The sequence below is a fragment of the Desmodus rotundus genome, chromosome 6, assembly GCF_022682495.2.
Source record: "Desmodus rotundus isolate HL8 chromosome 6, HLdesRot8A.1, whole genome shotgun sequence".
Taxonomy (NCBI): domain Eukaryota; kingdom Metazoa; phylum Chordata; class Mammalia; order Chiroptera; family Phyllostomidae; genus Desmodus; species Desmodus rotundus.
In genome coordinates this window covers 84866449-84880999 of record NC_071392.1, presented here as the reverse complement: position 1 = coordinate 84880999, position 14551 = coordinate 84866449, and the positions used below count along the sequence as shown (strand labels likewise).

The following is a 14551-nucleotide window of genomic DNA, read 5'->3' as shown; positions in this document are numbered from 1 at the left end:
CTAGTTCCTGAAAAGCTCACAGCAGCGTTTCACTCCATCCTGAAGGGCCTCTTTGACCTTGTCGTTTCGGAGGGTGAAGATGAAAGGGTTCAGGAAAGGGGTCAACACAGAAATAAACAGGGAAACAATCTTATTGTACTGGGCTGCCTGAGTTTGCTTGGGTTTCACATAGAGGAACAGGCAGGTGCCATAGCCGATGATCACACAGGTGAAGTGGGAGGCGCACGTGGAGAAGGCTTTCCTGCGGCCAGAGGCTGAGGGGATCTTGAGGATGGTGGAGATGATGTAAGTGTAGGAGACAATTGTTGGTGCCAGAGAACCAAAGAGAACAAAAACAGCCATTAAAAAGAGAATGAATTCTATGAAAATAGTATTATTGCAAGAGAGTCTGAGCAGTTGCCCTCGGTCACAGTAAAAATGGTCCAGAACGTTTGACTTGCAGAAGGTAAGCTGAAATGTGGCATAGACTGGCCAGATTTGAAATAGGAACCCAAACAGCCAGGACACACTCACCACCCCGATGCAGGTGTGGCTGTTCATAATGACGTTGTACCTCAAAGGATGACAGACAGCCACGTAACGGTCCACGGCCATGGCTCCCAGTAATGCAAACTCCGTGGTCCCCAAAGCAAGGTACAGGAAGAGCTGGGCAATGCATCCAGTGAGAGATATTGTCTGCATCCCAGGGAGCAGCAAGCCCCAGAGCATGACGGGGACGATGATGGACGTGATCAGGATCTCCAAGGCGGAGAGGTGGCCAAGGAAGAAATACATGGGGGACTGCAGATGCTTATCCACACAGACAACCACGATGATGACCGTGTTGCCCATTAACGTCACCGAGTAGAAGAGGAGGAAGGTAGCAAAGAGCACATGATGTAGTTCTTGGGATCCAGGGAAGCCGAGGAGACAAAATTCAGTGGCACTAGAGTAATTGCTCATCATTCAGTTCTCAGCTCCTGTTCCCTATGAAATAAGTCTAAAGAGCACAAGAGAAAATGTTTCTGATCTCAAAAAAGATTAAAGACATTTCCAACTTGAAGAGATATATCTTGCTCCTACATGCCACAACATGATGCTATTATTTTCTGCACAAGGCTGGTGTGAAATGGTTTAGGAAGAAAATATGGACTATATGAAGACAACTGTGTACATCCAAGAAGATGAACAACATTGAACCAACACCCCTCCAGGCAGGAAAACCCGCCCGCCCTAGCACATGCGCCCTGGTCTCTCACTTCACTGCACGTCCTGCCTCCACCTCTGCTCTGACCTGCCTCCCTCTCTGCTTCCCTGACCACAAGGTGCTCATTTTTACCACCACCCCTCCCACCCTGAATGCCCTCAGCTGCCTTCTGTGCCTGTTAGGTGCATGCCCTCCAAATACACTTAAACCGTTACAAGAAAGCATTCCTAGCCAGTCCCACCCAGATGTGGTCGTTGCTTTCCTTTGTCTCCTCTAATGCAAATAGAAGCATAGGTTCTATTTGCATTATATTCATTTTAAAGTTTTTCCTCAGTTATATTTACCTTTGGGAGTACTGGGGGGAAGTGGGGATCTAACCAGGACATTGGCATAAGGAAAGAGCTATTTGAGTCTTTTCCTGGCTTCTGGGGAGCCGGCTCTCTGGAGTGGGTTATCTATGTGTCTTCATTAGTATTATGATGAAAGCCATCCCCCACCTCTCATTCAGTAAAGCGCCGAGAGTTCTCATCTTCTCTAGCTCTGAGATTTTGATCCTTCTGGTCCCCCAAGGACAACAGAGAGTGGGGTCCAGAAGGAAATCCATCTCTACTTTATGGTCTCTACCCTGAGGCTAGGAGACAAGAAAACAGCTGAGACAAGGAGGCAGCATCCTCTACATTCCTCAGGCCTCAACTCTGCCATCCCAGCAGGGGACACAAGACCTGGGCAGTCTGCCCCTCCACCCGAACTTCAGTGACCTCAGCCTCAGAGAGCAACTCGGAAAATTCCAAACAGTGTCTCTGCTTGTCTGTGTGGCCTTGTATTTCCTGCAGAGCCCCCAGGGTAAGGAAAAGTGTTAGAAGACACCAAAATAGATTATACTGAGTTCCTGAGGGTGTGTGGGCTCCTTCCCTTGATCTTGAGTAAAGACCATGTGGATCTTTACTCAAATGTCTTCTCTTTCTGGGCCCTTTCTCACTCATTCCCTCTAAAGCTATATATGCATAATTTCACTCTGTGTTTTAGACTGTATTTTTCTTTCTTTTGGCTCCCATCAATATCTCAAGTCATATTACACATTGACTTGATTATTAATGTCTCATCAAAATCCCATGTTAGAATGAAGTACCTTGAAGGCAAGCTCTGCCTTTCTTGGACCAGCACCAGGGACAAGAAGAGAGTCTGTCAATATCTCAATGAATAGATTAAAGAACAAATCACTGAAACGACAAACGTTATCCAACCCGACTACCTTTCCCTCCACTCACTGTGCTCCGAAGCACTGCCCAGTCCACTTGCCGTCTCCCCCTCTAGAGTTCCCCTACAAAATGGCAAGCAGATATACGGAACTGATGAAGAGAAGGAGAGCGGGCTAACGGCAGAGACGTGTCTGGACATCCTCAGATTCTCCGCAGATTCTAGGTACTCCTGTTTTAGAAGGCCCTCCCACGATGCTCTTCTCCTCTCTCTTTCATTGACAGGGACTCTGGGAAGACACTTACCTCCAGAGAAGGGGACTGGACTGGGAGGTTCAATGGCTCTTCAGGCATCAGTCAACCTAATGCAGAGCCATGCTTGGGAAACAGACAACTCCTGCCGTCTCCACTCATAGTAAAGAACACTGTCCCCACAAAGGAACTTAGGAAAAAGTCCGAAAACAACAGTGCTCAGGGGAATCCTGCTGCTTGCCCCCCTCTTATTCTCTCTGCCTCCTTCTTTCTCTCCCTGATCTGTCCCCAAGGACAGCTATACACTGAGGAACAACTTGCACGGGTTCAGAGACACACTGGGGATACAGTCAAGGAAAAGCTGAATAAACTTTCACTCCTCCCTCCTGAGGCTAATCACGTGTTAGAACAAGGAAAAGTTTCATGCAATGGGCAAACTTGATGTCTCCCAGGCAGGAGTTTCTTGGCTCCCAGATGCCTTCCTCCCTGGCCCTTACCTATCACTGAACAGCCTAAGCCATACAGAGCCAGCTGTCTGTCTGCTCTGCTTCTCCCTGACCCCACTTAGCCCTACGGCGCCTAAGTGACCCCAAGCTGATCACCCCACTCGTGGCTCCAAGACATACATCCACAACCTAGGGAACACCTAGTGGGCTTCCGTCAGAAACTTCTCTTCATCCCCAAGGTTTCACAAAGCCCATTTTTCCCAGATGACCCTTGTCCTGTCTCTACCACATACCTCCCGGCCACTGTCACAGGAACCTGGTAAGAGAGAAATAGAGAGGACCGACACCTGGTCCAGCCTCACACTCCGATCATGCCACAGCCCATTCCCACCTCTCCGACAAGCGTGCATCCCAGCTGTGGCTGTTCAGCCACACAGGTCCCTTCCCGGTCTTCAAAGGCGAGCGGGTCATCTCCCTGAACTGCCTGAATGGAGGGAGAAAGCTTGAAGGAACAACATCTGGGATTGGCAAATAAGTAAATAAGCCCTCCAGAAAAGTGAGGATGGGCAGGATGCTCAATTAAAGAGCAAAATCACATTAAAAATAATTAGTTTTATACTTTGAAAAACAGCTGTCATTTTCATAAAATTAGCACAGGTCATAATTTTAAAAAATCAAGTGGGAAGAGAGAAGGTAAATGTCTCTCTCCCCATCTGCTTTTTCTCCTCGTCCATCTACTAGAGATAACTATTAATATAAATTTCAGTGCAATCGTACAGGAGGCTCCCGTGTATGCACATGAATATCTCCATGTATTCTCTCTGAGTAAATGATACCTTAATAAACATATTGCCCTGCTACTTTATTCTTTAGATGTGAAATGTAATCGTATATATATCTGCGTGCGTGCATGCTTGTGTGCGTGTTAAACCTTTCCCCATTAGCAATGATACATCAATCACACTTTAAGTGATGACTTAATAAATATTCGCTTATGGTTATACTTGTCATCTACTTAATGAGCAAGCTGATAAACATTTTGTTTTCTCCAGTTTCACTTCTATAAATACTGATGCAATAAATACCTTCACAAGTCTGTAAATTTGTACATCTTTTTAATTATAGTAAAATATTAGCTGTTTTCAAATCACCCTCAGAAGAGGTGAATCAATTCATAATCTCTTGAAGTGACACTATCCCAGGCCCATCCCCAGAGTTCCTGGCACGGATGTTTCTATTTCAGTGTTAGCCCTGTTTCTCTAGATATCCTTCCGGGGTTGTCTAAGGTCACAGCAGCCCGGTAAACAATTCAGAAGTAGGAAAGTGCATAAACCAGTAAAACCTATTCACAAAGGATTTATCAGTTTCTTTAAAGCTAAGTATACCCCTACCCTATGATCCAGCAATCCCACTTGTAGGTAGTTGCCTGAAACAAATGAAAACGCGTGTCCTCACAAATCCTTCTGTTATAGCATTCACAGCACCTTTCTTCATTAGAGCTAATGACAGAAAAGAAACACCCGTCAACATACCGAGAACGGTATATTCACATGAGGAAAGCTACTCAGCAATGCAAAGTAACAAACTGCTGATGCACACAAAGTGGGGGACGCTCAGACACATCACAATGAATGAAAAGGTTGGATACGGACCAATGCCTGTCATATGACTCCATCATGATGTCATTAAACACAGCTACCGTGCGGTGCCATACACTAGATCCCTAGGGCTTCTCGCTTATAGCCGGGAGTTCTTACCCTTTGACCTACATCCCTAAATTCCTTCCGCTCCCCAGCCCTGGCAGCCACCACTCTACTCTCTGTGCCTGGAAGTTCAGCTTTTTCAGATTTCACATGCAAGCGAGATCATGCAATATTTGTCTGTCTCTGGCATCTCACTTGGCATAGTGCCCTCACGGGTCCTCTACGCTGTCCATGGTGCCAAATGACAGTATTTCCTCCTTGTATGGCTGAGTAATATTCCATTATTCACTATTGGATCAACGGATGTGATTAATTTGCTGACTGACTTCAAGAGAAGAAACGCCCTCTGTCAGCCCTGCTAGTGATTCTGAGCGATTCTAGTTACTGAGGGTGTCTCAGACCTTCTGTGGACACACCCTCCACACTTCGTGTGCCTTCTGGTGGCCGAATTCTCAAGTGGAATGTCCTTTTGGTCCCGCAACACACCAGGCCTGGATCTGACAGCCTCCCTCTTGCTTTTCCAAGGACAGAGCTAACCCTCAAGCTTGTCGTCTCTCCCTGTCATGCAAAAGCAGGCTGGCTTTCTGTTCCTGCTCACTAGCCTTCTGCCAAAGCTCCCCCTCCCCTGTGTATAGGAAGTCAGCCACAGCTGGGTTGGGTGAGGCACACTGAGTGCTGGGGTACCCTGCAGCAATTGGGGGGTGTGCAGGTGTTTTTATCCACCCAAAGTGACACTACAGTATGATACTGGAATAAAAACATCTGAGCCCAAAAACATTACCTCTCATGACTTCCCTCCTTCTTAGAGGGAGGCTGGAAATTCTGCTCCATCAAAACTTGGAATCAAACCAAGAGAGCAGGCCTAGAGAGCACGAGACACAAGGGAAAATGTCATGGTTGGCTTTGTGACATCTGTAGGGGCACACGATGGGGGAGAGAGAGGGTGAATGTTCAAGGAAAACTGCAAAGCAAGGCAACTGTTAATGGCAGGAAAAACAAATGGAGAGTTTGAGCAATATTTGCATAAATATATTGTTTGTACATACCGTATTTTGCCATACATACTGCACACTTTCTGCCCACATTTTTGAGGGAAAAATGAGAGGGCACATTATACATAGGTAGTACCTGATATACTTTGTATCTGCTATTGTGTTTTGTAATTATTTGTGACATAAAATTTCTTGTACCATAATATGTTCAAAAATAAATGCTAAAGTTCCTTTATAATACAAAAAACAAGTATCTAAATATAAATAAATAATTGAATTAAAAAATTAAAACAAAACTTATTTTTTCCTGAAAGTTTGGGCCAAAAATGTGAGTGCGCATTATATACGGCAAAATACGGTGAATGCCAGTGGAAGCTGTGGAACACGGCTGCCTTCGTGGGGCAACACTGTGGAGCTGAAGGGGAAAGGGCTAACGATTCACCATACAAATCATTTAGAATTATTTGATATTTTTTTCTTTTTTATTGTGGTGAAAAAGACAACATAAAACTTACCATATTTCACTATTTTGAAGTGTACAGTGCTGTGGTATTAAGTACAGTCACCTGTTGAACCAACATCACCACCATTCATCTCCAGAACAATTCTTTTTAAATCCTCACCTGAAGATGTTTACTGATTTTAGAGAGAGAGATACTGATGTGAGAGAAACATCGATTGGTTGCCTCCTACCCGTGCCCTGACCAGGGATTGAACCCGCAACCTAGGTGTATGCCCTGACCAGGGATCGAACCTGCAACCTTTTGGTGTACAGGACGATGTTCCAACCCACTGAGCCACCCAGCCAGAGACATCTCCTGAACATTTTAATCATCCCAAGCTGAAACTCTGTATCCGTTACTTAATAATAACTCCCATTTTTCCCCATCTCCAAACCTCCGCTCCTCATTATTTTACTTTCTGTCTCCAGAATAAGTACTCTATTCTGGGTACCTCATGTAAATGGAATTATACAATATTTGTCTTACTGCATCTGGCTTATTTCACTTAGCAGAGTGTTTTCAGTATTCATCCATGTTGTAGTATGTATCAGAATGTTATTGCTTTTTTATGTCTAAATAATATTCCATTGTGTGTATTGTATATACAAAATTTCATTTATATGTTCATCTATCAGTTGGCAGATGTGGGTATATAAGTAACTGTTCCGGGATGGCCTGTGAATGGGAAGACCTCCAGGACTGGGTTGACTCCCCTGAGTCGGAGTCTGTGGGGGAACTCGCAGTGGTGGTGTGCCTGAGTGGGACCCAGGGCATCAGGCACCATGTTCAACAATGTCAGCTCTTTGGATGGGAGGGCGGGGCCTGTGGGTAAATTGGATGAGGACCCAAACTACCAGAAAGACCTGATAAAGGTGTATGACTCCTTAGGAGCTGTAAAGCCTACTGGGCGGCTTGGTGCAATGGTTTCATGACAATAGAAAGCTACTGGGTTGGCCAAAAGGTCTGTTTAGTTTATTCCATAAAATAAAAGACACATTTTTCATTTTCACCAATGACTTTATTGATTTGGCTATTTTGAGGAATGTTGGCTCTCTCCCACTATTGGCTTCTAGCGGATAGAGGCCAGAGGCACTGCTAAACATTGTCCAATGAATGCATAAGACAGCCCACAGCAAAGAATCATTTGGCCAAAATGTCAATAGTACCAAGAAACTTCACAACCCACTTTGACACATTCGATCAGTCACAGCAACTTCTCCACACACTGCACAAATCTTTTTTGCATTTCAGTCATGATTTCACCTTTCTTGAAATGATAAAGCATAATACACTAAAAATGTTGCTTATTTTCTTTCATCGTCAATATATTAAAATGGCTGCACAAAAATTCACCAATTTGGATAACTTATTTTTTTTAATGCACACTGTATGCCAGCTGTCACAATACACTGTAACAAAATTGTTCTGAATGAAGCTAGAGACAACTAAGTGCTACTGGAGCCATCTTATGGAAAAAACATAACGGACTTTTTGGCCAACCCAACATAAGATGTGAAAGTCAAGTCACGGGTACATGCGGATGAGAGAATCAGGAGCAAGTCCAATGTCATGGAGGGAAGACAAATAAGCCTACCTCTAAAATGAGACAGGGAGAACAGGTATAGGACACAGAGGAGAGATCGATCTCCTGCCATCAAAGAACCCCTGCTCAACCCAATGGTCAGGCAGAAAATTCACAATCACACATAAATTGAGAGAGCTCTACACCTTGGGGCTTTAACAACAGATTCAGCACAGCCCCAAGCAATGTTCCAGCAAGGCTTTGTGGTAGGGATCTACAAACTGATTCTAAAATGTACACAGAAAGGGAATGGTAGTAGAATAGCCAAAGCAGTTGTGAAGAAGAAGAGTCATTTTTTATTTATTTATATCACAGGTTAATCTAACCACCTGTGTACATATATCCCCCTAAACACAAGTGCCTACTGATGTCTCCAACTCTAATCCAGCACCATATGGCTTATTCTAGCCTCTGTCCTTGCTCATCTGCAGCTTTCCTGTCCTCAGTGAAAGACCTGGGCCCCAGCCCTCGCCACCCTTTATGTATTTGCCCAGCTGTAGTGCACTCTCATAGCGGTTTCAGAATTGTTAACTCGTACCGGCAGTGAGAAACAACTTTACTAGCAAGACTGCTATGACTGTACATCGTTCCTTTTCTTAACTTAGCCTTGTAGGCTCCAGTCAAAACACTGTTTTTCCAAGTTGTGCAGGTCCCTCCCCCCACCTCCCCCAGTGAGATCACGCCATACAGTTATAATGTTGGGGAGGCAGTCTTATGTGCACGGTCTTTGGTCACCTGCTTGGCCATATAAGGATGGCAGGAATGTTGATTGATAATAGTGGGGGGAGAGAAACCAGGAGGGGATGGAATGATATGGAAACTGAGGTATACAAATTAGGAAGCTCAGTGTAGAGCAGTCAGACAGCTTGGTAAGCCTGGTCCTTGTAAGGGAGGGGAGGGAAAAGGGACACAGACATGTAGCCAAGACAGAAGGGAGGTGAAATGTGCCACGTCAGGGCTGAACAATGTGAGAAATTCAGGGAAAAGCGACAGGCAGCCTCTTTTTCTGCCCTCCATGCCGCCTCCCTCAGCCCAGGAACATAGAAGGTCAGCTCCCCGGCAATTCTATAGCTCCCAGAATGCAGCCCCATGACCTGCCTCACCCCCCCACACACACACGCGCGGGGCTGGCATGACGATGTGAGCAGTGCCTGGTAAGGAAATGGCTCTGCCCGAGGCCTCCCCTCCGCACCCTGAAGAAGTCCGCCACTCAGTATCTGCATGAACATCCAGCCCAGAGCTCGGGAGAGTCAGGTCGTGGAGTGAGGTCGCTCTCACTACTGCCACTTAAGATGGGGAGTGCTGTCACTGTTGGACCCCGGGGCAGAAACCTCAAGAAATGGTTGGAGCCTGAGGCCAGACTTGGGATCACGTGGGGACGTAAGAGAGGGAGCTTGAGGCTGGGAGATCACGAAAGCACAGGGCAATACAGGAGAGGGGGCCCCAGTCCAATATCGACTCGGCAGTCAGAAAATGAGGCATGAGCTTCCTTGCTTCTCTCATTCAAAGATCTGAGTGTCCTCAAAAAATCACACATATTTTGTATATTCACATTGATCAAATTTATATTGTAAGACAGATAACTACAAAAGTGTGTATAAATGTATTCACAGCACTTAAAAGTTAATAAAGTGAACACGCATGTAGGAACTATACGGTTACAAAATGGAGCGCTGTCGGTATCTTAGAATTCCCTTGTAGAATACAAACGTTTTGGCGGTGAAAATAATCATCTCAGACATTTCAGATTACTCCGGTCCATGATGGTGGGTCCATGACGGTCCCTGGCACAGAGCCAACCCTTGAGGCGGTGACAGCAGCGTTTCAGGACATCCCGAAAGGTCTCTTTGAATTTGTCATTCCGGAGGGTGAAGATAAAAGGGTTCAGGAAAGGGGTCACCACTAAAACTATCACTGACACTACCCTGTTGTACTCGGCTGCCTGCGTTTGCTTGGGTTTCATGTAGAGGAACAAGCAGCTGCCCTAGCCGATCACCACAAAGGTGAAGTGGGAGGCACACGTGGAGAAGGCTTTCCTGCGGCCAGAGGCTGAGGGCATCTTGAGGATGGTGCAGATGATGTAAGTGTAGGAGACAATTGTAGAGATCAAAGAACCAACGATAATGAAAACAGCCATTAAAAAAAGAACAAACTGTGAAGAGTGTCATCACAGGAGAGGCTGAGCAGTTGCCCTCGGTCACAATAAAAATGGTCCAGCACGTTTGACTTGCAGAAGGTAAGCTGAAACGTGGCATAGACTGGCCAGATTTGAAACAGGAACCCAAACAGCCAGGACACACTCACCACCCCGATGCAGGTGTGGCTGTTCATAATGACGTTGTACCTCAAAGGGTAACAGACAGCCACATAACGGTCCACAGCCATGGCTCCCATTAACACCAACTCCGACGTGCCCAAAGAGAGGTGCAAGTATAGCTGTGCACCACAGGCAGCCAAAGATACTGCCTGCATCCCGGGGAGCAGCAAGCCCCAGAGCATCAAGGGGACCGCAATGGATGTGATCACGATCTCTAGGACAGAGAGGTGGCCAAGGAGGAAATACATGGGGGACTTCAGGTGTTTACTAACACAGACAGTCACAATGATGACCAGGTTTCCCATTATTGTCACTGAATAGAGGAAGAAGAAGGTAGCAAAAAGAATATTGTGTAGCTCTTTGGAGCCATGGAAACCAAGGAGATAAAATTCAGTGGCGCTAGAATAATTCTTCAACATTTAGTCCTGTGCTCCTGCTCTTTGTGAAATCTAGAGAGCAAAAGAGAGGAAGCATGTTCATAATTTCAAAGGACTAAAGATATTTCCAGGTTGACAAAGCATCCCCCCCTGCTCTTAGGCTCCCCATCATGGTCCAGTGGGTTCATCTTCCACTGTTCTCTGCACAAGGCTGGTGTGAAATGGTTTAGGGAGAAAATATGGACTACATGAAGACAACTGTGTGTGCCCAAGAAGATGAGCAACACTCAGCCAACCCCACTCCAGGCAGGAAAACCCGCCCGCCCCAGCACATGTGCCCTTGTCTCTCGCTTCACTGCACGTCCTGCCTCCACCTCTGACCTGCCTCCCTCTCTACTTCCCCGACCACAAGGTGCTCATTTTTACCACCACCCCTCCCACCCTGAATGTGCTCAGCTGTCTTCTGTGCCTGTGGTGTCCATGCCCTGCCAAGCTGCTGCATCTTAACAGGTACACAGAAGTAGTCCTAGCCAATCCCACCCTGACAGGATTACTTCTTTCCTGTGTGTCCCCTGCAGGTGCCGTATGTTCGCTTCAAGTGTTCACTTCACTTACCTTCATCATCACTTCAGCCTGTTGGTAGGGCTTCCTGGCCAGGAGGTGGGGGCTGCTCAGAGGAGTGATTGTGAGACAAAGCACTGAGTCTTTCCCTGACTAAAGGGGAGCTGACTCCCTGGAGTGGATGACCCACTTCTCCCTCCCTATTCTTATGATAAAAAAACCCTCCCCCACCTCTGACTTGGGTGAATGTGCCTCCTCCAAGTAGGAAGAGCCTCAGCAGCTCCCAGCTGGTGACTTTGAGCTCTGATTGTGATTCTTCTTACCACCAGTTGACACAAGGGTCCACACGGAGTGAAGAAGAGGCCTGGACTTTAACCCCCAACTCCCATCTGCCTACACAGTCTCCACCTTGGGACCAGGACACAAGAAAACAGCCATGGTTTAGAGGCACCATCCTCTGACTTCCCCTGGTCTCCGAGGTCCGGCTCCGGAAAGAGACAAGGTTCCCACACGGGCAGCCTGTCTGTATTACCAAGCAGCCATGGTCCCACAGAGAAGCCTGGACAAGTCCCCAGAGAAGAGCTGCTCATCTATGTCCTCCCATTTCTTTCAAAATCCTAGAAATAAGGGAAAGTGTCCAAAAAACACCAAAATGGGTCACACCAATCTCCTCGGGATCTCTGGGCTCCTCCCCTCACCACACAAAGGTCACTGATGCACTGTCTCCAGTCCATGGGTGCGCCCCCAGTCATCCTCTCTAAAACAACTCATGCACTCATTCATACTCTACTCTCATGAGGCTATATTTATATTGTCCACTCTTTGGCTCTCGCCAACAGCTGAAATTAAAGGACCTAAGGGAGTTTCCTTGTCTTTCTTATTCACTGCCACATCTCCAGTGCCGTGAACAGAACATGTAGTCTTTTAGTGACTATTCAATAAATAAATCCATGAATGAATCACAAGCAAGTCAATGGATGAACAAAGAGTACCCATCCTGACCGGCTCTCCCTCCTGTTACAAGATAAGACCCTCTTTTCACTCCTCATGAAGGCACTGTCCGGTCAGTTGGTGGTCTCTGCCCTACAAAATGGCAAGCACACATGAGGAGGAAATAGGGGGAAATGAGAGAGCAGGGTATTGGGTAATGGCAGAGAGCTGTGTGTATTGCCAGCGTTGAGAAGCACCGAATCTGCCCCCTGCTGTGCAGAAAGAATTTGATGTAGAGTCACCCTTTACGCAGCCCCCTTAGCCCACGCTTCCTGCTCTTGGTGTACTTGTTCTGGACGACAGCGGAGCCCAGAACTTCCCATCCTGAACATTTCCTTCTCTGTCCTTCCCAGAGGGGAACCCCTGGAAGACACTCACCTCCAGAGAAGGGGACTGGACTGGAAAGTTCTATGGCTCTCCAGCGATCAGCCCAGGCTACCTCCTGCCTGGCTAGTGCTGAGCAGGCTCCAAGGGCCAGAGCAAACCTCTGCCACCCTCTCTCTCGAGGAAAGAGGAAACTGCTCACACGGGCACTTGGGGCAAAGCTCAGTTGTCTCCTCCTGTCTCTCTCCCTCCTTCTTTCCTTCTCTCTGTCCCCGAGGAGAGTTACTCACTGAGGAACCCTAGGAAAACAGGCCAGGGAAAGACAGAGGAACTTCCACTCCTCCCTCCCGAGGCTAATCAAGTGCTAGAACAAGGAAAAGTTTTGTGCCGTGGGCAAACTTGACCTGCCACAGTCAGGAGTTTCTCAGAGCCCGGGCTGCCTCTGCCCCAGACCCCAAATCCTGGTTATCGCCAAACATTCCCAGTGATAAGTGGCCAGCCCGGCTCTCTGGTGTGACTCTTCCTGACTCCAACTAGCCTTGCAGGGCCTAATCGACCCTCAAGCAGAAGACACCACACATGGCTCCAAAGCACACGTCAAATGCCCAGTGGCCACCAAATACCCTCTGTCAGAAAGTTCTTCATCTCAAAGCCCTAAGATCCCATCTTTCCCAGAGGATCTCTGCACTCCCTCTCCCAGCTACGCTCTGACCGCAGCTGTGAGAGCCCTGGTAACTGAAACAGAGAGGATCTGCCACGCAAGCCAACCTCAGATCCGCCAAGGCCACCGCCCGTTCCCGTCTCTCCAATACTCGCCCCAGTCAGGGCCCAGATGGGAGTCAGTCAATCAATGTTCCTCTCTCACATTGATGTCTCTCTCCCCTGCCCCACTTCCTCTCTCTCCAAAATCAATAAACACATCCTCAGGTAAGAATGAAAAAAGTGATGATGGCTGGGGCTCTAGATAAAAGAGCAAAATAACATTCGAAATACGTATGCTTTAAAAATCAACTTCCATTTAATACAAAATTAGCACAGCTTATGGTAAAAATAAAATCCTATCCGCCTCCCTCAGATAAACACTAATATGACTTTCTATCGTGTCCACACAGAAATTTCCTACGCATTCACAAGCGTTCTATATACGATCGTTACTTGCTATTTTAGTAAACAAACTGTCCTGCTACTTTCTTTTTGTCGTATGTATGTGGGCATGTACATTAAACCTTTCCCTGTGAGCACTCACACATCCCTCGCATTTCAAATGATGGCTAAATATATTCACCTTATTAAGGAAAACATAATTTACTACAGGAACTACTATAAAGGACACATGGACAAAATCAAGGGGGAGGGTGGAGGTGGGGGAGGGAGGTGGGTTCAGCTGGGGTGGGGTGGAGGGATGGGGAGAAAAGGCAGACAACTGTAACTGAATAACAATAAAACTTTTTTTAAAAAAAGAAAACATAATTTACTTAATGAGAGCCTGCTGATAAACATTGTTTTTTTCAGTTTTTCACAGTATAAATGATACTGCACTAAATATCTTCACACGAAAGCCTATGCATTTGTACAGTTATGTCTTCCTATTAAATGTATTAGCTGTTATGAAATCATCCTCCAAAAATTTGTATCAATTTATAATCTCTTGAAAGGAGATTATGTTGGAACCATCCCCATAGCCACGCACAGGAACTTGCAGAAATTTTTCATTTCAGTGTTAACCCCGTGCAGATCCCAGAACGACACTAATGTATCAGGAGTCGGTGGTCACACTGTGAAGGAAGGACCCAACCCAGAGGCCCTCATCCCCATGGGAACTGGGCTGACAGCTGCCCAGGACACCTCTGTCCCAGCATCTACCTGTGAGCCTGAGCAACTGGGTTGGGTCAGGTGATACAGTTGGAAAAACGTGAAGCCAGGCTGATGGCAAATGTGGAATCCAAAGAGGACGGACTCTTCCTCTATAATCCGTGTTGCAGAATCAACTTCCCCAATCCAAGGTATGGTTCAATTTCTCTAGATATCCTTCAGAGGTTGTCTAAGGCCACAGAAGCCCAGTAGGTAATTCAGAGTAGGAAGCAATACAAACTAGTAAAACCCTTTGACCCAGCAACTCTAC

The 14551-nt window shown here is 46.5% G+C and overlaps 1 protein-coding gene and 1 pseudogene across 1 annotated transcript; both read right to left on the bottom strand.

The window, feature by feature from the left end:
- LOC112299922 (olfactory receptor 9A4) lies at positions 1-2731 on the bottom strand. Its single transcript, XM_024555157.3, has 2 exons — positions 2689-2731; positions 1-979 (listed from the first exon to the last, which is right to left on the bottom strand). The coding sequence occupies exon 2, from the start codon at positions 943-945 to the stop codon at positions 1-3; it is 945 nt and encodes a 314-aa protein (XP_024410925.2). The 5' UTR covers positions 946-979; positions 2689-2731.
- Positions 2732-9589: 6858 nt separating this feature from the next.
- On the bottom strand, positions 9590-10596 carry LOC112299923 (olfactory receptor 9A1-like; annotated as a pseudogene).
- Positions 10597-14551: the final 3955 nt, after the last annotated feature.

What these genes read in the sequence shown, in the direction of transcription:
- LOC112299922 (XM_024555157.3), bottom strand. Translation starts at nt 945, where the DNA reads ATGATGAGCAATTACTCTAGTGCCACTGAATTTTGTCTCCTCGGCTTC.